The sequence below is a fragment of the Benincasa hispida genome, chromosome 10 (genome assembly GCF_027475165.1).
Source record: "Benincasa hispida cultivar pf3 chromosome 10, pf3_genome.v1.1, whole genome shotgun sequence".
Taxonomy (NCBI): Eukaryota; Viridiplantae; Streptophyta; class Magnoliopsida; order Cucurbitales; family Cucurbitaceae; genus Benincasa; species Benincasa hispida.
In genome coordinates, this window is record NC_143487.1 from 36,997,497 (window position 1) to 37,020,420 (window position 22,924).

The 22,924-nt window shown below is 34.0% G+C and overlaps 1 protein-coding gene across 2 annotated transcripts; it reads left to right on the top strand.

Annotated features, from left to right (window-relative positions):
• Positions 1-5,835: 5,835 nt before the first annotated feature.
• LOC120088299 (putative receptor-like protein kinase At2g23200) lies at positions 5,836-11,841 on the top strand. Of its 2 annotated transcripts, none has more exons than XM_090305866.1 (3): positions 5,836-6,934; positions 8,289-9,280; positions 10,646-11,841. In XM_090305866.1, exons 2-3 carry the CDS (start codon positions 8,295-8,297, stop codon positions 11,499-11,501), a joined length of 1,842 nt encoding a protein of 613 aa, XP_090161992.1. In that variant the 5' UTR covers positions 5,836-6,934; positions 8,289-8,294; the 3' UTR covers positions 11,502-11,841. The 2 variants fall into 2 exon arrangements, with proteins under 2 accessions (XP_090161992.1, XP_038901428.1); XM_039045500.2 differs by having other exon boundaries at positions 5,843-6,934; positions 8,294-9,280.
• The last annotated feature ends 11,083 nt before the right edge of the window (positions 11,842-22,924 follow it).

Genomic DNA, 22,924 nt, shown 5'->3' on the forward strand with positions numbered 1-22,924 from the left:
ACACTTAGATGATACGATGTGATCGATGAACGAAAGAATGCCCACGTGTGCAACGAGTTTGGGTTAATGCTCAAGATATGTCATTAAGTAAAAAGGTGCTCGATTTGAGCTAGAAGAGAGCATTGCCTAATATTTGACAGAGTAGAAAGATTCACAATGCAATGTTAATGAGCTAGTGATAGACTTAAGGCTTGCCATGTTTGTGTTAATATGTTATAGCTCAGTATAGTTGAAAAGTTACAATCGTGACACCGTTTAGGGCCTTGACATTGCCCATTCGAGCTTGAGCTTGGACCTCTTTTAGTAGTAACTAGATCTCATATTTTATAATAAATCTTCTGATAAAAGCTGGATCTAGCTCCAAATGTTCAATTTCTACCAAATTAACAATTATGTATGTAAATTTAGTCAATAACTAGGTTCTAAAAATAACCCACTTTGTGTGAAACCTCTTAAAATAAAGTTTTGAATCTGCCACTTTATTATTATTCGTCCCAATATTAAAGTTGCTTCTCAAAATAGCAACATGGTTTCTCTCAAATCAAATTTTATGTAAAGTCTACATTACTTCTTTTGTCATCTTTTACTTTCTCTTATCGAGGTGTCTTACACCAGATGTGTGACTATTATAAATCCAAAGTATTTGCACTTATCTTCTATTTTTCTTTTTGTTAAAGTGATATGACCAAAATGATAGTAACCTCACTCCAGAATTTTTTAGTTAATTGGTAATTTAATATGATATTAGAACAAAAATTCATCTTACATTTAAATCTCTTTAATGTCATTTTCTTCGTTTAATATTTATGTATACTTTTCGAGTCTTCTAAAATTTTTATGTCCACAAATGAGGAGAGTGTTAAATTACCATAGATTATTTGTTTGATTTAAGAAAAGTTCATTTAAATGTAGGATTTTGAAAGAAAAATAGCTGATAAGTTCTTTTTAGTACACCAACTACAGTGTAGAAGAATTGAACTTAAGATCTTTAGAGATGGAAGCCATGTCAATACCATTGAGTCAAGTTCACTTTGGAATAAATACGTAAATCCATAAACATAGCCTATTTACTTCTCTAATTTGTTTGGGATATTTTTAAACCATAGGTCAATAATTGACACCTAGGGGGTCCCATTTATATAAGTGGTTTTTGTGAAAATGTATGATGTCAAAGTTCAATCTTTTTTAAAGTTAAAGTGAGAGCTTATTTTATTGAATGTTTCTTTGCTACCAAAAAACTTTTGGATACTTTCTCTTTTCATACTTCTTTTTGGTATGCAATAGTGGTTGTAAATTTTATATGTTGACGCACAAATGACCAATGGGCACGAGTCAAGTTGAATCAAGTCGTAAAGCAAGTCTTTCTTTATCAACATGGGAGAAAACATCTCCTGTGTTTTCTTAACAATTTTGAATGATTAATCACCCCTCAATGATTCTACCAACTTTCATATTTCAAGTTGTTGGCATAAAGCTTGGAAATATTAGAAATTTGAATTTCACCCTTGAATTAAATGGATAAGTAAAAGTTAATTAGTATCTAATAAACTTTTTTTTCAACTTATATTTGTTGATGTCAAAATCTGGATAGGGGAAGCACACATATATTTCACCGGACACTCGCAGTGAACTTGTTTGAAAGGAAGAAGAAAATGACTCGCAAAAAAAGAAAACATGCATACTAATGTGGTGCTTGCCACATACATTTGTTGCTTAAGTCATTGAGTGAGGGTGTTGAAGTTAGAGAGTTTAAGAGTAGGATTCAAGTTATCTCATATGAAGCTATAATGATAATGTATTGGGAAATTGTATTGTATGACAAATATATTTTAAATTTTTAAGAAACCAAAGCCAGGACTTCAACTTTTTTGTAATTGCAGGTGCGACAATCACTTAGCAATCACATAGAAATCAGATAGCAGTCACATAAAAATCACATAGAAATCAAATAGCAATCAAATTTTCAGGCGGAAGTTTTTTAACATGTTTGTAAAAAAGCAAAACCTAAGGACACGTGCCCAATTGTCAATTTATTATTATTATTATTAAAATTACAATTACCCCTAATGTATTTACAGAAGTGAATGATCTAGGTTGTTTAGTTAAGATTTTAGAGTCACTTTATGATAATTATATAATCTCTCGGGCCGGGTCACACTCAATTTTGTGTTTGGCGGTCAGTCACGACCTTGGCCAAGACTAAGCATCATTTTCTAGACACATTTTGGTCTTAGGGTGATGCTTTGAGCCGAGGCATTGCATGAGACATGCCCATTAGCTATTTTGCTAGGATCGGTCAAGGCCTTGTCCGACCACATTAGTTTAGACTTTGACATAAACTAACCCTCTCCCCGTCTCCTATAGGCTCATGGTGCTATTTTTGGCCCAAAACTTATTATTTTCTTTAGTTTATTGTTTATATTTTTATTTTATGTTGATTATACCACTCCGTCCAAAATCACTCAGGACAATCTGATCCATTTTCTCACAATTTTAAATATGAGTATGAATCTACATCAATCTACCAGTGAATCTAAATCTGCATTGGCATCAGAATTAGAATCGATATTTGAATAGGGTAGTTTAGCATGCATCTTAATCCTACTTGGAATCCACTAGTTATTGACATCATCATCTAAATTTTAATTGATATATGCCGTTTTGCATCCACGCAAACCATTGGTATCGCTTAACAAACTCAATAATTATATATCAGATTATTATAGATGTTATTTGATTTGTTTTAGATTAGTATTTTTGTTTAGGTTTGTTAAGTATTTGAATTAGGAAAATTGTATTGGATAGCCAAATATAATTGTGTATTAGTAATTATAACTTGAGTTTTTAAACTTTTGCATCTATAGAAAAAAAATGCCAATTTTTTTTTTTATTATTGTTATCACTTGCGTATTTTTCTTTTTTCTTTTTATTTTTTAATGAAGAATTATTTCAAATGGTAAAATTGTTGAAAATATTTACAAGATATAACAAAATTTAAGAACTATCAATAATAGACGTTGATAGACACTGATACACCTGATGTTTGAGAGATAGCTAGGCCTCTCATACTTTTGCAACTACGGGTTTGGGAGCGATTTCCAACAATGGCTCCACAACTACATCATGTTAATGACGTTTAGTTAGTTGGACGAGCCTACGGTTCTCAGTATATTGTTTTAATTCAATTTAATTTTTATATCACTGATCTAGTTAATTTAAATCCTAAATTATCAATTTAAAAATTTAGGTGAAGAGACAAAATTTGTGTGACTAGGACAGCCACACATGTAGTCAACCAGTATAGATAATATTTGATCTGCTTCAACCTGAACAGGTACATTACATTAAACCTAATTGATTATTTTATTCACATTTTTATTGTATTTGTTTTTAATATTCTCTAATATAATATTTTGTGTTTCAGGTTATTTGGGAGCCGTACAAAATTATTGTGCATACTTTGCTTAATTTTTGTACGAATGGTCAAAACATATGGTAGACGATGAGTCCTCTCATATGTTTTCATATTGGTGAGTGGCATCTTCCTGACAAGATGATGAGACAATTCGGTTTTCAGTAGGGTATCCCATCGCCTTGTAATACTGAACCCGTACTGCATGATATTGACCTAAGGACTAGAGATTGGTCCGAAAAAGTTGCACATTTGGTAGTGCGATGGCACTATCGTGCAAGGTTTATTGCAGTGGGGGTTTCTCTTGAACAGTTTGACACAAATGTCACTTGGGTTTCTCTTGAACAGTTTGACACAAATGTCACTCCAGAATATATTCATTGGTATAATAATATCACAAGGCACTAAGTCACTTGTCCGGGAGCAGCTGTGGGTCATCTAGTAAATGAATGAATATTATCTAATTTTTTTTATTTAAATTTATTTTAAATATTGTCTAATTGTTTTATAATTCACAAAGATCGAACAATAGTAGACTCCGTGAGGTTGCGAATGATCCGAACCAGGTTCTTGCTATATGTAGTGACAACCAAAGCTATATGGAGGAAATTCATTATATGTACAATATACCTATTGTTCCTCCACCAGCTCCTAGACGTAGAGGACTTGTTCGGGAAAATGATGAGTTTGATGAGGTTGCACATAATGTGGAAGAGTTGCCCCCTATGACGCAGATGCAGAGTCAAATTGATTATATTAGTCCGATGATGATGCCAGCATTTGGTTCAGGACATTATGACTCAGAGGCTGGTCCTTCGTCTTCATACGTGCATGGACATGGTCGGGGTTGTGGAGAGCATAATGAATATTTATATTATGAAGCGCCTGCAGAGGTACCAGAGCAACATCAAAAAGAACCCGAGCAACCTCAAGTTCGAAGTCGACGACGACAACCAGCTCGAAATCGACGACGTCTACCTTGTGGGACACACTGATTTTTGTAATTATTTTTATATAAATGAGATATTTAATTTACATTTTTTTATGAGTTATTATTATTTTTAATTTATTCTTTTTAGAGTTTAAATAAAATAATAAATATTTTTAGATTTTTTTTATAAAATGGAAAATTAAAAAAAAAAAAAAGAAGAAGAAGAAAGGATTAGAAAGAAGAAGGTGGAATGTGTAATAATTAAAAAGGAAAAAAAAAGAGAAATTTGTACGGTATTCTCGTTCTCTATCAAAATCTCGCTCTCGCTCATGCTCACGCTCACGCTCACGCTCTCGTTCTCGCTCACGCTCACGCTCTCGCTCTCGCTCAAAATCTCGCTCTCTCAAACTCTCGTTGTCTCTCATAATCTCGCTCTCGAATTTGATTAGCTCGTTAGCTCGTTAGCAGCAAAAAGAAGGAGATTCATTAGCTCGTTATTTAGTCAGACTTGCTGAGATGACAGAATCCGTTTGAAAACAACAATATTTTCCTAAAAGAAAAAAAAAAAGGCCGAGGGTTCAAAATTCAACCTATCTAGGTCGAATTTTCAACCCTCGACTTATTTAAAACAACAATATTTTTACAAATAGTTTGAAAACAACAATATTTTCCTAAATAGTTTCTAAAAGTACAATATCCTTTTAATTTTTCCTATATATATTGTTTTAAACTTCCAATTTCACATTAAAACCCATAAATTATCTTATATCAAACTACGTCAAATAGTTATTTTTATCAACTATCCCAATTATAGCTCCAAACATCAAATAGAAATTGCATGATAATTATATAGCAATCACAAAGTACTTAGTATCAAATAACAATTAGATAGCAATCAAATAACAATCAATATCACTGATTGCTATTCGATTGTTGTAATCAGACAACAATCATGTAACAATTAGTATCTTTGACAATCATTATCATATAGCAATCTGTATAATTGACAACAAGTATTAGATAGTAATCAGACAACAATCAGATAGCAATTGGTATCATTGACAATAAAAAAAACATTCAATAGCAAATAGCAATCAAACAACCATTAGATAATAAATCAGTATAAGATAGCACTTAGATCACAATTAGTATCAAATAGCAATCAAATAGTAACCAAACAACAATCGGTATCATTGACAATTAGTATATCATATAGTAATCAGATAACAATAATATCAAATGAAAATTAGATAACAATCACATAGAAATCAAATAATAATTAAATTATAGGCGGAAGTTAGTCGATCGTGACGCCATGGATGAAATTTTTCATGTTCGCAAAAAAAAAAAAAAAAAAAAAAAAACTAGGACACTCCAAATTTTCAATTTTTATTTTTATTTTTATTTTTATTAAAGTTGCACCGGGCCCTTTGAATTATTTGATATCTTATTCCGTTATGCAATTCTACTCTGTTAAAACCAGCCACTTTCTATATCATTATTTTTTTTTTTCCTTTTTTTGATTTCACAATCTTCACAAGAAACTCTGCCCCTTTCTAAAATAAGATCAATTACAAATTTGGTAAATATATAAATAAAAGTTATCATCTCATTCTTACGATTTATATAGGAATTTAGTCTTATAGTTTGATAAAACGATTCATAAATAATGATTACGATAGGAATTAATTATAAGAAGATATATCAAATTAATAAAATTATTTATGAAGTGTTATAAACCATAAAAATTAAATTTTAATTTGATTAAGATCATATGAATTAAATCTTAATTTTTTTCTAAAGCATGGACCAAATTTGTAAAGATGAAATGAACTAAAATAAAAAAAATAAAAAAAAATAAAACCATTAATCATTCCCATATTTTTTGCCCTTTCCCATCCTCTTGAAAAGCAAGCAACTCACCAAGATTTTCTCCACTAATCAATAATGGCAATAATGCTTTTCCTCTCCCACCTCCTCCTCTTACTTCTGCAATTCTCTTCCTCTTTAGCTTATTCTCCTCCTGATAAGTATTTCCTCAACTGCGGATCAAAATCCGACACCGAACTCATCAACAAACGACGCTTCATCGGCGACGCCAAGGACGGTGGTTGGTCGATCAACCCCGGAAAAAGCAAAGTAGTTGAGAACAACACCATCCCAACATCAATAAATGAAATATACCAGACAGCAAGAATTTACAAGAAGCCAACATGGTACGTTTTTGGGAACATCAATCCAAATGGAACGTATGTGGTTCGTCTCCATTTTTTCCCAACTTTACCTCAAATTATGTCTCAAGCTCGGTTTAACGTGTCAGCTAGTTGTGGGTTTCAGTTGTTATCCAATTTCTCAGTTGAAAATGATTTGAAGACACCAATTGTTAAGGAGTTTTCTTTTGAGGTTAAAGAAGGGCCATTTGGCATACAATTTTCTCCTGTTGAATCGTCTTTGGCTTTTGTGAACGCCATTGAAGTCTTTCTTGCTCCTGAGGACTTGAAACCAGACTCGGCTTACCCTCTTTCCCCAGAAGTAAGAATGAATACTACAAATTATATGTTGACTTCCCAGGCATTCCAAGCAGTTTACAGGTGCTAAATTCCACTTAATCTTCACATGTTATGTTTTGTTTAACTTTTGTTTTACTTCCAAGCCTTTTATCTTTTTCAAATTTACTTATTAACCTTTTCAATACCATTCCTTTTGATCACATAGAAAACAATTATAATTTTTTTTCTTTAAAAAAATTGTCATTTGATTGAAGATTTAGATGGCATACACAAAACAGGTATAGGGCTCAATGCATCTAACTATATTTTCTAAATATTAAGGAAAAAAAAAAAAAAGAAAAAGTTACTTTTAAAAACAGGTTGTTTTCAAATATAGAAAAATAAATCAAAATATTTACAAAACATAGTAAAATTTTAGAATTATCAATGATAGATGACACTGATTGACTTAAATCAATGTCTATCATTGATAGTTATAAAATTTTGCTATATCTTGTAAATATTTTCAACCATTTTACCCTTTGAAATAATTTCCTTTTAAAAATTTTGTAAAATCAAATATGTATATTTTCAAGGCCAATAATTAGGTGTAGTCTAACCTAATCCTATATTTACTACGTGGTGAAAAAAATAAAAAAATCGATTTAAAATTTTTTTCTAATAAATGGTAGATTTTTATTGGTGCGACATGCTCAAAGATGAGTGCAACTCAAGTTGTTTTCTATTTTAAAAGTTTCATAGCCTAAAATATTCTTTTTTTTTTCTTTTTAAAAAGTAAAATTGAACTTAATTTTGTTGTTAAACATCAATTACCATTTTAAGGATCGATGGTTGGATTCGTTCCAACAATTAGGATAAATTTGTATATCCCCTAATAATTACAACCAGAGGTATAAATTTGATGTGTATTTTAACTATTTTTCTCTCATATATCTTGCTGTATAAAAGTAGCCAAATTTTGGTAGGCTACAAGTCAAGATGGGTGCATCCCAAGATGCAGCCATCTTTGTCCATCACACTATTATTACACACACAAAAAATGAATTAAAATATTTCATAAAAGAACCCAAGAATTTGCTATTTGACAAATTATGATCAGTAGCGATCCAGAAATTTTGTTGAAAGAGAACTTCATTTAATATATAATTTAGTAAAAATAAATATAATGAACTTGACAAATTTATTATTGAGCTAGCCAGTTATATATATGTCTAGACATATATATTTGAGGGCCCTATAACTCTTGAATAATACTAAATTTGTTCCTTAATTATGATTGAACAATTCAATGAGATGCATAAATAGAAACTAACTAGGATACATCTAAGTTTTTCCTTTTTTTTTTTTAATGGAAGATAAACATTTAAACTATGGCAACAAGTTGATGATTTGATTATTAAGTTGTACTGATGTTATTGTTGGTACGTTTGTGAAGAACAGAATGTGGATGGGTAATTTCTCGATCACTCCAGACCATGACACATTATGGAGAACCTGGCTCCCAGATTCTAAATTCATGCCTCTTCCATCCCCTGCAAAATCCGTCACCTTCAACGGAAAATTAAGCTACAATGAACAATTAACAACTTATATAGCCCCAAGTGACGTTTACGCTAATACAAAAGCATTGGATATGAACACCACGACCAACTCAAGAGATTCAGCTCTAACTTGGGTTTTTAATGTGAAGAAGAAATCCAAGTATTTTCTTCGCTTAATCTGGTGCGACATCGTCTCACGATCCACAACCTTCAATTTTGTTATATCTATCGGCGTTAATGAAACCTCGCTCAGTTCCAGAGTAGTAACTGAACTAAATGAGTTTGCAATGCCATTTTGGTACGAGTTTATCGTTGTTACAGACAATTCAGGATTCTTCAATGTGGGTATAGCACTCGATAAAAACGATCCATTTTCAAGGGCATTCTTGAACGGAGTTGAGATTATGGAGTTGATTGAGAAATCGTTTGTGGGTGTTGTTGATTTGAGGTTGAATGAAGAGAAACAGAGTCCAAAGATGATTATTGTTGGGGTTTGTGTTGGTGGGATTGTGATTGTTGGGCTGGTAATTGGGTTGGCTTTGTTTTGTTTTGTTAAAGGTCAGAAATCAAGAAGGCATCGACCTTTGCTTGTTCCTCAAGATGATCCATCGTCGGAGAAGATTGTGTCCATTGCGGATCTTGCTCCTAATTTGAACATTGAATGGAAGATTCCATTTAGGGAAATAAATGATGCAACTGATGGTTTTGATGAGAAGAAAATGATTGGTATTGGAGGATTTGGAAAGGTTTATTTTGGGAGAATTAGGGGCAAGGATGTTGCTGTGAAGCGAAGTCTACCTGGACATGGACAGGGCATTAAGGAGTTTCAAACAGAGGTTATTATTTTTTCTGAAATACGATATCGTTTTCTGGTTACCTTATATGGGTATGTTCATCTCCCACTCAACTCCATTTCATTATATTTTGCTTTAAATTTTGTTTCTGATTGGACCTCTTAAACAACTATTTATTTTTTTTTTAAAAAAAAAATCACTTTTTTATCATGGTTTTTATTTTTCTTAAAACGGTTGAATTCTCGGTGAGATTCCAAAAACGAAAACAATTTTTTAAAAACTATGGTCCTATTTTATAATCATTTCTTTTTTTTTTTTTATTTTTTAAATTAAACATATTTTATCCACTTATCATAATGATTTTTATCTTTATGAACTACAATAATTGAATTCTTAGTCAAATTCTAAAAACAAAAACTAACTTTTTAAAAGTTACTTTTTTTAATTTTCAATATTTGACTTGGTTTTTTAAACCATTGGTAAAAAGTAGAGATGGAAGAAATTTAGAGGCAAAAGTAGTATAACTTTTAAAAACAAAAACAAAAAAAGAAAATGGTTAAAAAATAGGGCCTACTTTTTTCCGTCTTTTCAAATTTGACTTAACTTATGAAAATATTAGTAAAAAAAGTAGATAACAAAAAAAAAAAAAAAAAAAAAAAACAAGATATAGAAGAGGGTGTTTATAAACTTAATTTTAAAAAACTAAAAAAAAAATGATTACCGAGCCTTCATTTTTAGTTTTTTATTTTAAAATTTATGTTTGTTTAATTTTCTCATTTCTTAGAGATTTACTTGAAGTCTCAATCAAATTTTAAAATTAAAAATAGTTTTTGGACACCTTGATAAAAAATAGATAACAAAATAAAGAACTTTATTGGTGTGTATACTTATTTAAATTTGTAAATAAACACATTCTACATTTTTTTTCCAGTTAAAATATTAATTATTTACATTATATTAATATTAGATACATTTTGCTCCTTATTTTTATGTTTTATGGATTTATATACGTTATTTTTATGTTTTATTACTGATGTTCATAAGCTTAATTTTCTAAAATCAATTGATTATGAAAATATACTAAACCTTTCAAAAGGTTTACAAGTGAGAGAGAGTGTTGAAGGTGGTATGATATAATTAAATTTATCATAGTCTACAAACTTACACTTTAGGTTAATTTATATTAGTTATTTTTTAGGAAAATTATTTTAAATATCAAAACTGTTGAAAATATTTACAAATAATAGTAAAATATCAAAGTTTATCTGTAATACATCGCAATAAACTACTATTTATATCTATAATTATTATATTTATAAATATTTTTTTTGTCCATCTTCCTTTGAAAACAATCCAGGTAAATCGAGTACGAAGCTCTATTTACTATACTATGTTATAAAATAGAGTGAACTCTACCCATATTTTTTAACGGCTAGTTGTACATATATTCTGAACAGGTATTGCGACGAAAACCAAGAGATGATCCTGGTTTACGAATACATGGAGGGGGGTACTTTAAAAGATTATTTATACGGTTCAAAGGCCAAAGATCGTGTTCCTTTGTCATGGAAAAAACGGCTTGAAATCTGTATCGATGCAGCAAAAGGCCTTGATTATCTACATACCGACTCGACCGCCGGCGTTATCGTTCACCGGGACATTAAAACCACAAACATCTTGCTCGACAAAGACATGAAGGCAAAGGTCGCTGATTTTGGCATATCGAAAACTGGAGTACCCGGCACCAAAGAATTAGACATCACCATTAAAGGCACTTTAGGATATATGGACCCTGAATGCTTCAACACCGGAAAGTTTACAGAGAAATCCGACGTCTACGCATTTGGCGTCGTGCTGTTCGAAGTTCTCTCGGCTAGAGCACCGATCGATAAGACCCTTCCAAGCGAAGAGACGAACTTAGCGGATTGGGCAGTTCTATGCAAAAGTAGAGGAGAGATTGAGAAAGTGATTGATCCCTTTCTCGTGGGAACAATTGAAGGGAACTCGTTGAGGAAATATGTGGAAGTTGCAGTGAGATGTGTGGATGAAGTTGGGGCGAATAGGCCTTCAATGCACGACGTAGTGTATGATTTGGAATTGGCTTTGCAGTTTCAATTCACGCCTGTGGGGGATGGCAAAGGTTATGAAGGGATTAGCACCACCATTGTTGAAGCTCCATGGGAGATTGATTCGGGCATTCTTGATCGGATTCCTTCTAAAGGGATTGATGATTCAGTCATGCTACAGGAGGATAGCACCACTGTGCGTGCTAGAGAATTGGCTGCAGAGTTTAAGATTGATTGTCCTAGATGATTTGATTTCAAATGTGCGAGTTTAAATTTGCTTCGCTCATTGATGGTTTTTAGTCATCCTGTGATTGTATTGTGTGTATTATATTGTATGGCATGCAGCTAAGACGTTTAGAGGGTCATTTGATGCACAAGTTTGTAATCTTAAGTCTGTAAAGTCTAGTAGTTAAACTAGGAGTTTAGATAATCGGACTTAATTGTGTATGTTTATAAATTTAATTTTAAGTTTACGTTTGGATTGCAGGTTTAAGAAGTCTAACTTGGGTTCATTTGATCCTATTGTAAATGTGTGGCACTTGTGTCTTCATATATTTTGAAATATAAGTGAGAAAATTAGAGATAAACTGTTTGGATATGAAGTGTTTATATAATTTAGTTTATTGAAGAAAACAAGTCAATTTTTATTAGAGATAAACTGTTTGGATATGAAGTGTTTATATAATTTAGTTTATTGAAGAAAACAAGTCAATTTTTTTTAGATATTTGCAATGGGTGGCAATTTGAATATATTATTTTATATGTGTAATATGGCAAAAACATCACATCTAAATTTATGTTTATTTTTTTTCCATATTTGCTCTTGTTCCTTTTATTCCTGCATGCTCACCACTTTTACACTCTTTTTTTCTTTTTAATTTTTGAATTTCGTTTTGGGTTGAGAATTAAGTTGAGATAATAATGAATAAAATAAATGAAATAACTGAAACAGAGAAGAAAGCATGTGGGTGGAGGAAGAAATCGTTTTTTTACCAGTTTAATATATTTTAGGTTCAAATATCATTTTAGTTCCTGTTTTTTTAATTTTAATTTTTGTATTTTCAATTACTCAATTTTAGTCCACGTACGTTCTAATAAATCTTGAGTTTTGTCTTTACTAATAGTTTATTGTTGATTTATTACAAAACTTTTTCTTATTTTTTGACATTTTTACTATAAATTTTGAAAAATATATTCATATATTGTAATCCATTGCATGAAAATTATTATAATTATTTAGCCAATTTAGGTATTGAGGAACTAAATGTATGATTTATTGAAAGTACATAGTCTAAAATTGGACAAATGAAAGTATAGGGACTAAAATTATTGGACAAAACTTAAAGTCTGAAAACCAAAATGGTAATTTAACCTATATTTTATATCGGGTGTATTAGTAGTATAAATCAATATATCATTAATAAAGTATATCAACAAAATGGACCAGTGTATCATTATCAAGTATATCAACAATAAATTAGTAAAGTATTTCAGCAGTATAAATAAGTGCATCCTTATCAAATTTATTAATCGTATATCAGTCAAGTGTATCAATAGTGTAAACGAGTGCATCATTATCAAGTTCAACAAAATATACCAGTCAAGTGTATAAGCAATATAAACGATCGCATCACTTCTAGGTTAATAAATAGTATATCTATCAAGTGCATCAACAGTATAAACGAGTCCATTATTATCAAGTTTATCAACAATATAATATATCAATCAAGTGCATCATCAGTATAAAAGAGTGCATCATTATCAAGTTTATCAGCAGCATGTATACCAGTCAAGTGTATTACCAAGTGTATCAAGTTTATTCAGCAGTATAAACAAGTGGATGATTGACAAGTATATCACCTGAAGAAAATTGGACATGAGGATTTTCATGAGCAGCGGAAGGATCGTTCCAAATTTCAATCATATATGAACAACAAAAATTATAGTACACAAACGGAAACAACAGGCTATGCGCAAAATCGAAATTACAACATGCAAGAGACAGAACTAACAAGCCTTTGAAGACACATTTTCAAGACCCTTGATCACGAACGCTCGAACAATCAACAACACTGCAACACTCGAACGCTCATACAACACGACCACTACACTGCACGATCACAGCAAACTCGAACAAAACGATCACTAAGGTTATGAACCCTCCGAACACCATGAACGACCTTCACAGAACCTCGACAGTGTCGAGTTGAGTATGACACCACCAAAAGGTTACCTTGGTATTCTCGGTGTGAGAATCCAGAGTGTGGACTCTGTGTGAACTTGGTTAGAGGATGAGACCGGAAGAGAACAATCGTGTAAATGATTGAGCAAGTGGGAGATGACAAAGCCTATCGTGTAGGACGATGTCCAATCATTTAACAAAAGCTATGCGATCGTCTAGCTAAAGCTATGTGATCTTTTAGCTCATCGGCTAGTTGAGTGTCTATCGTGTAGGAACACTCCACGATCATCTAGTCTCTCTAAGATGTTGTTTAGTAAATCTAATTTACTTGACAACCTTTCTGTGAGAACTTTCCGAGATTGAAAATCTTCAATTAACATTACTTAAATTTAGGAAAACATTTTTTCTTTTATCTCAAGGTTACCATGAAACCACCAATAACCTCCCACTCAATTGGTTATTAGAGAAAAAGAGATAATTATCCAATAATTAATATTATTATAAATATAAATGATAACCAACTTACCATACTATATTTATAACCTATAGTTTTAATATTTCATTTTATGAAACATATAAACCATAGCTCTTTTTCTATCCCATGGCACTTAATGTAAATCTCATTTACGTTAATCCTCTACTAGATGTATCTCATACACCTTACCGATCATATCATATGTAATCGAATTACCTCTTGTCAATTTGAGCATTTCAAATCAACACCAAGTACTGATCCTCAACTTGAATCCATTAAGATACCAAGGGGACCTTATGGACCTGTAACTCGAAGCTCCAACGAAATGTGAATAACTGACTAAACTCTTTAGTCACGGGATCCACCATCTGTTAACTGTCAGGCACTCTACTAAAGACCGATAGCTGAACTCTCCTTGCTACATATATATTATGTGTCCATCTTAACCAATAAATGGTGTGACAACCCTTCACAAATCGTTCGTAAGTACAGCTCAACCAATAACTGTTATGCCCCTGTAGTTACATCTAACTTCTTAATACCACTGATCTCTCTAATGAACATAAGTCATAGTCCTATGACTTAGTCCTCTCTTCCAAAGAGAAGTTGTGGCCATTATGTTCAAGCCCCGGAATCAGCCCTTAAGGGAGCAATCTATCTATTTACCCCTGCTTTGGGAAAGGAGTGAATTCCATCTTGTGTAACTGAGTTCTCAGCTCCCAAATTAGACAAGTCCCCAAAAAGGTAGGCATGTTGAGTTAACAATCTGGCCACTCTCACTCATACTAATCAAAAGATCACCCTCAAAGTCAGGAGTTCCCAGAACACTCAAGATTGAGGTCATGTCACCTATGGTCATTCAGGTGAGATGTAAGTCTCTAGTATTAACGGCGTTATATACAGAGACTAGTCATCTTGTGGTCCGATCTTATACAAACTCTATGTATAGGAAACTCCCGCTCGCATGTCTCCACATGAATGGTCAGGGTCTACTATTTTTAGTAGTTTATAACACTTGCAAACCTGTACAAAGCGGGTCGTATCTGTAATGTCACTAGGATCAGGAATCCCTCCTTAATCCTTATACTACAGACCTATTTAGGTTATCACTTAAGGCATGATCCACTTGTATATCTCATATACATGCTTAAGTTTACATACAATAACCATGGAACTTTGTTTATTGGATATGAGTAAATGCCAGAATGAAATAACACTTATTTTATTCATAAACAATGTGTATAATTACAAACAACGAGACTCCGGGAGAATTAGGACACCAATCCCAACAATATCCCACTTGTTCTAATACCTCGGGAGACTAATGTACAATACAAAAAAAAAATACATGTACAATATACAATAAACTAAGGCATACCCAGTATCATCTCCCACTTGCCCTAGACAAGATGTCGCATGTCTCGCAGACCCAGACTCTCCAAGTGACCCTTGAACACTTTAGCCTTGAGAACCTTTATAAAGGGATCAACAACGTTGTGCTTCGATGCGATCTTTGTGACTATCACATCACTACGATGCACAATCTCCCCAATTAAGTGGTATTTTCGCTCTATATGCTTGCCCCGACGATGACTCCACAACTCCTTCGAATTTGCCACAGCCCTGTTGCTATCACAATAGAGAGTCAGCCAAATAGCCTCCTTAGCTGTTTCACAAACGACTACGTGTTTGGCTTCCATACTGGAGTCCACGATGAATCTTTGCTTGATGCTTCGCCATACTACAACCCCTCCATTCAGAGTGAACACTGACCCCAATGTTGATTTGTGAGAATCTCTATCGGTCTGAAAGTCAGAGTCCGTGTATCCTATAAGGATTAGATCCTTATGTCCATACACGAGCATATAGTCCCTCCTTCTCCGAAGATACTTAAGGATCGTCTTGACCACCGTCCAGTGATCAAATCCTAGATTGGACTGATACCGACTGACAATTTCTACTGCCTAGCAAATGTTGGGTCTGGTATACAACATTGCATACACTAAGCTTACAGCTAATGCATAGGGAATCCGTCTCATCTCCTCAAGTTCTTGAGGTGTCTTAGGACATTGATCCTTAGACAAAATGATTCCATGCCTGAAGGATAACAAACCCCTCTTGGAATCCTGCATCCTATCTCTAACCAACATTTGATCGATGTACAATGCTTAAGACAAGGCTAATCTCTTGTTCTTACGATCCTGAATGATCTACATTCTTAGAACGTACTGTGCCTCACCCAAATCTTTCATTTGGAACTGGGCAGCTAGCCACTTCCTAATATCAGTCAGATACCCTACATCATTTCCAATGAGTAGGATATCATCAACATACAGTACCAGGAAAGCTACTCAGCTGTTGATGATCTTTTTGTAGACACAAGGCTCATCAACATTCTGATCAAAGCCAAATGACTTGACCACAGTATCAAATCTAATGTTCCATGATCGAGATGCTTGTTTAAGCCCATAAATGGACCTATTAAGCTTGCAAACTTTTTGCACTTGATCGGAACTATGTGTAAAACCCGAAACCTAATTACTTTAAGTAAGCAAGTGTAAGTTATGTGATGTCTTCCAATGAGTTGTAATGAGATTATGTTTTGGTTAGGAGTGATGGAGAAAGAAAGTAAACTAAAGAACAAGAGAACTCTCAGATGGCTATGTAGGAAAGAATGGTCAAATTTTGGCTAAGTATGGGAAACCAAGAGGAGATCATGCTATCTTATGAGATTTAATGTTGAATTGTGCTGTGATGGAGTGGGAAGAAAATGGCTTAATCAAATCTCAGCCATTAATCTGCATTAGTGGGCTAAGTGGCCCAAAGAGATTTCATGCAGGATTTTGGTCGGTGGTAAGCAAGAAGGCCAACTTCATTTAACTTATTTGAACAAATTACTTGAGATATTCGTGTAATTCCAGTAGTATTCGAAAGCTCTGTATGTCTATTTTCTGTGGCTGTGCTGCTGAAGGAAAAACTCACCAGAATAAGACTAGAGGAGCAAAATAAATACGAAGGGTTTGTTTTTTGGGTGAATATAGGCCATCAGTGAAGAATTGAAGCTCTAGGATGAATCAAGAAGATTTTTTAGCTAAAATTTTGAGGTAATATTGTTAACTCAGTTATAAACAACTTTTTAGAATTAAACTTTTTAAGATGAGGCCTAAAAATCGAGTTATATATTTTTGAAATTTGAACTGGAAATTGTTGAACAAGCAGGCAACTACTTGAGTTGGGGCCAATGATGAAGTTTTGAATCTCCAGATAAAACGACGAAGAATTTCGAGCTGAAATTTTAAGGTAATGTTTTTAACTTGATTCGAAGAAAGTTTGTAGAAGGAATTTGCTTGAGATCAGTTCTGGAAATTTAGTTATGAATTGAATCTTCAGTTTGATGCACCAAAAATTTTCTAAGTGTGCGAAGTGTGGGTGAACAGAGGGTGCATTCTTTTGACACCCAATCCCTCCAAATTGGCTAAGTGTCCGACCCTCAAAGTGAATGGTAGGAGGCACAATGTGTTGGTTTTGCATGTGAGCTTGATTTATTGAGTAGGCCTAAAAGGAAGGCTAATGTAAACAGTAAGTAGTATGCTTATATGTGTAGGTTCAACTCCCATTGGAAAAGCCTATCAAGCCTTAAGAAAGAAAACTTGAAGGACCTGTGAGTGATTATAAATCATTTATAAATGGTTTATAAATATTTTAATAATCCATGCTTTATTGACAGTTACTTTTATGCTAATTATTTTACTAGAAGTTCCAAGCAACACATTTCCCTAAAGTTTATAAACGCATGCTAGTTACAAAGTTTATGAAATATGCTTTGGTACAATGGTTGAACTATGGTAGTTTTCAAAAGAAGATTCTATGACATGTTTAAGTTACAAGTATTTGTATTATGTTTTAAAGCATATGTGCTCTTGATGTTGTTGAGCATGCGTTAACAAATGATATTCTTATGTAAACTATGTTTTATGAGATCATGCTTTCAGTAAGCTTTTTTTATGAAAATGTTTTCCTATCAGGTATTTTCAACTCAATACTGAAGTACAAGGAGAAGTTATCTAAGTTGTACTATCTGGTTTCAGTTATGTTATGATTCTGATACTGAAATACATAGAGAAGGTATCAGAATAATTCATTCAGTTCAGTGATAAGCAATGGTACCCTGCTTCAGTTATGATCCTTGACATCAGGATCCAGTTTGCTCTACGTACACGTATGACAATTAATCAGTTCAGTAGGATTGAACAAAAGGGTTCTTTCCTAGCATTGGCTATAAGGTGCTGAACAAAAGGGTTCTCACCCCAGCCCAGGCTTATGTTTGAGATTTCGAAAAAAAGGGTTCTCTCTTAAACATGATATCCGATGTTGAGAGATCGAGCAAAAGGGTTCTCTCTCAACCGGGAATCAGTTTAGCTATGTTTTTAGATACAATGGTTTTAAAAGTTTTATGTACATGTTGCTTTGCATGTTTTAGTTCCAGTATTATGTTTTCTATCTTTCAGTTTAAGCATGAGATTTATGTTTTTATTAAGTCACTCACTGGGCGAGTAGCTCATTCTTTCAAACGTTTTTTTTTTCCCAGGTAGTGGTCATCTCCCTAGAGGTTAGCTGTCATCCTGCTCTGCCACTCAAGGACTCCAGTTAAATGTCCAAAGTCTAAAGTGAAGTTTTAGGTGTTTACTCTGTAAATTTCTATACATATGTGTTGCTCATATTAGGGACTAGTAAAATATATTGGGACCGCTGAACTCTGTATGTGTCAATATGATGTAATAATATTGTTGTTGATCCCTGGTATTCTGAGGTTATTTTTAAAGTTTCATTAGTTTGGTGAATGTTATATATGTATTCCAAGGATCTAAGCAGGTTAAGGATATTAGTTAGGCAGTAAGTGCCACAAAAGGGTTGGTAACTACTGTCTTCACATTCACTTCTGGATTAAGAAGGCTAATCTGGGAGGGGGTGTGACACTATGAACCCCTCTAGTTGAGTCATATAGATGGTCTCCTCAAGATTACCATTAAGAAAGGCAGTCTTAACGTACATTTGCCATGTCTCATAATCATAAAATGTGGCTATTGATAGGAGTATCCTGATAGATTTGAGCATGACAACAGGTGAGAAAGTTTCCTCATAGTCAACTCTCTTGACCTGGGTATAACCCTTTGCCATGAGTCGAGCCTTAAAGGTTTGCACCTTTCCATCTACACCTCTATTTCGCTTATAAATCCATTTACACCTAATGGGTCTTACCCCATCGGGTGGATCCACAAGCTCCTAGATATTATTGAAGTACATAGACTCCATCTTCTTGTTCATGGCTTTAATCCATTCATCCTTGTCAACATCCTCCATTGCTTTCTTAAAAAGCAACGTATCCTCAACCCATCATTAGAAATGACGTTCTGGGCTTCAGTCAAACCCATCTAGCGATCCGGTGGGTTCATAACCCTCCAATTACGTCGAGGCTATCTCAACTCTTGAGCTGGTTGACTAGATGTACTGACCCCAACAACTCTTGTTGATCTGTCAGTCTGTTCCACAACTCTTGTTGGACCCTCAATAGTCTCAGTTTCACTAGAAATCTCACGCAAAACGAGCTTACTTCGTGGCTTATGATCCTTTATGTGATCTTCTTCCCAGAAGATAGCATTTTTAGAAACAAAAAATTTGTTTTCACTCGGATCATAGAAGTATCCACCCTTCGTTTCCTTGGGGTAGCCTACAAAGAGGCAAACTCTCGAACGCGGTTCCAACTTCTTCAGGTTAGTCACAAGCACATGTGCCGAATAGCCTCAAATCCTGAAATGGTGTAAACTACCTTTACGGCCTCTCTACAACTTAAAAGGTGTTTCAAAAACACTTTTTGAGGGAATGTTGTTTAGAATGTAACATGCAGTCTCTACTACAAAACCCCAAAACGAGTCTGGAAGATGAGCATAATTCATCATAGACCAAACCATGTTCAACAAGGTTCTGTTTCTCCTTTCTGATACACCATTCTTCTGAGGTGTACCTGGGGCCGAGAGTTAGGACACAATCTCATGGTCTATCATATAGTTCTGGAATTGAAGGTCCATATCTCCACCATAATCAAATTGTAGTATTTTTATCTGCTTACCTAACAAGTTTTCAACTTCAACCTTGTATTCCTTGGGGCTTTAGACTTACGTTGCATTAGGTAGAGATACTCGTACCTTGAATAATCATCTATGAAAAAGATGAAATATTCATACCCACCTCGAGCCCTAACACTTATCGAACCAAGGAAGTCAGAATGTACAAGCTCCGAGGCTTCCTTGGCTCTGTAACCTTTTCTAGTAAAATATCATTTGGTCATCTTGCCTTCAAGGTATGATTCACACACCGGCAAGAAGTTTTCTTCTAAACTCTTTAGAAGTCCACTTTTCACCAACTGCTCAATCCTATTGAGGTTGATGTGACCTAACCTTAGATGTTAGAGATGGGCGTTTTCCCTTAGGAGAAACCTTTGGTCTTTTAGCTATTGTGGCCATACTGAACATTTCAGTGTCAAACAAGACTTTTATGACTAACAGTCTTAGTACATATAAGTTACTTTCCATCGAAACAAAACCAATCTCCATCCGATTCTTGAAAATAAACACTTTATTCTCATAAAAGGAGATGGTATACCCTTGTTCAACGAGACAAGAAACCTAGATTAAGTTCCTCTTAATACGAGGAACTACGAAAACATTATCTAGTAACAGATAACGTTTCTTGTCAACAAATAACTTCAACCTGCCTACAGACAAAGCTAAAAGAACCTCACTAGTACCGACTTTAAGAGTCATCTCTCCTTATGGCAACGCTTTCCAGGAATTGAAACCTTGGTAAGAGCAACTGACATGGTTGGTAGCACTCGAATCAAGGATCCAGACAAAATCATCATTCTCTACCAAACACGTCTTTAAGACCAAGAAATCACATTTACTGTCTTTCCTCCTCTTTTAGAGAGTAGTTGGATCAGTATTAGAACCTACATAAGCTCCAAGTTGCATGTCAGAGAACATTTCTCTTCCATGAAACTCAACAGTATTGGCAACAATTTCATTCTCTTCCTGGAGTTTAACTTGGGAACTGACACTACTGGCTTTGTCATCCATCCTTCTGTGCTCGAAAAGTAAGAACTAACGTTCAAACAATTCTTGCAACAAGTCAATGATCGCACGTGCAATGACCATGTTCTCAACCCTTTTGGCTAAAACATTAGGTATGCTAGCCAAAATGTGAAGTCGGGCCAATGAATTAGCCTTCATCCACAACTCATATGCATTGCGAACACTTCGTAGTGCATCAAGGGTTAGGACTTGAGGACATTCCTCAACCATGACAAATTTGAGGTTGTTTGCCACGAAATACGTTTTACATGACTCTTTCCACTGTATGTAATCGATCATATTAAAGGTACTAAATGAAAATACTAATGAGTTGCTGAAAACAAAAACACATTAACCTACATTAGGTTTTAAGCAAATACTCGTTGAAAAAACATACAAAATCCAATAAGGTTTAGTAAAACTAACATGAACCCCATGTAACATCTAGTTTCGCAATGACGCTTCTGAAGGAATTCTTACACAAGTGTACCTATGAGCGGAAGCGGATCTTTCCAAAAGCATTGTGACAGAATTACCACATTTACATTCACACATACAAGTATGCATCAAATGACTAAATTACCGACATGCTTAGAGATAAATATACAAGAGAACAAGTAAAATTACCAGTTGAAGACTCTCTTCACTTGAAATCTCGCTCTTTCCACGAATGGAAGCTTCCGCTCTCGCTGGAACGTTAGGCTATCATTTAGCAACACCCCGGTCGTCTACCATGAACAACTTCACACGAACAAACGAAGAAGATGGGGATGACACTACCACATGGAACCCTTAGTATTCTCAGAGTGAGAATCCAAAGAGTGGGCTCTGTTCGGATTTAATAGAGGGGAGGAGGAAAAGAAATCGTATACAACGATCAAGCAAGTGGGAGAAAGTAGTGTCTATCATATAGACAGGGTGCTTGATTGTTTAGACGAGGTACATGATCGTGTAGAAAAAGCTAAGCGATTGTCTATACTATTGTTTAGTAAAGCTCGGGTGCTAAGTGATCGTTTAGGAAAAGGTGAGCAATCGTCTAGTAGATACGCGTGCGTGTAAGCAATCAGACAAAAAATACAAGTTATCGTATAGGCTCTGAATTACTAAGAGATCAAATGCAAAACACTCCGTGAGATATTCACCGTGTTCTTTTCAAAATGAAAACAATTTTCATTTTATTCTCCAGTTATAAAAACCAAATAGATCTTCCTACTAACGCACAGTTACGGAGCAAACGGTGATCAATTATCCCATAATTGCCAAATCAATAAATAATAAATATAATCATATTATATTCATAACCTATAGTTTGATATCATATATCAACCATAGTGCTTTCTCCTCCACTAGATATAAATCATATTTATATTCGATTTCCTCCAAATTAATGTATCTCATACATAAAATCAATCATATCATATATAATTAACCAGTTCAATTATATCATAAAGTCAATCATATCATATATAATTGAACCCCCTCTTGTCAATTTGAACATTTCAAACTGACCAAAAAACTGATTCTAAACTTGAATCCAAGCTACCAAGGGGACCTTATGAACCTATGGCTTGAAGCTCCAACGATACGTGAATAGCTGACTAAACTCTTTAGCCACGAGATCCACCATCTATTAACTACCAGGCATTCCACTAAAGACCGACAGTTACACTCTTCTTACCACAGATATATTTCCGTGTCCATTGGATATAACCAATCCTCAGTATGATAACCCTTCACATATACTTGTAAGTACAATTGGGCCAATTTATCATTTTGTCCCTGTAGTTACATCTTACTCCTTAAATACTACTGATCTCTCTAATGAACAATACAACATAGTCATATTACATGTGAACACCTCTCATGCCATGAGAAGGTGTGTGGCA

Bases quoted from the DNA above. Each gene is read 5' to 3' on its own strand.
- LOC120088299 (XM_039045500.2), top strand. From the start codon at position 6,291: ATGGCAATAATGCTTTTCCTCTCCCACCTCCTCCTCTTACTTCTGCAA. The intron at 6,935-8,293 runs GTGCTAAATTCC...TGTGAAGAACAG, and splicing joins GCATTCCAAGCAGTTTACAG to AATGTGGATGGGTAATTTCT. The intron at 9,281-10,645 runs GTATGTTCATCT...TATTCTGAACAG, and splicing joins TTTCTGGTTACCTTATATGG to GTATTGCGACGAAAACCAAG.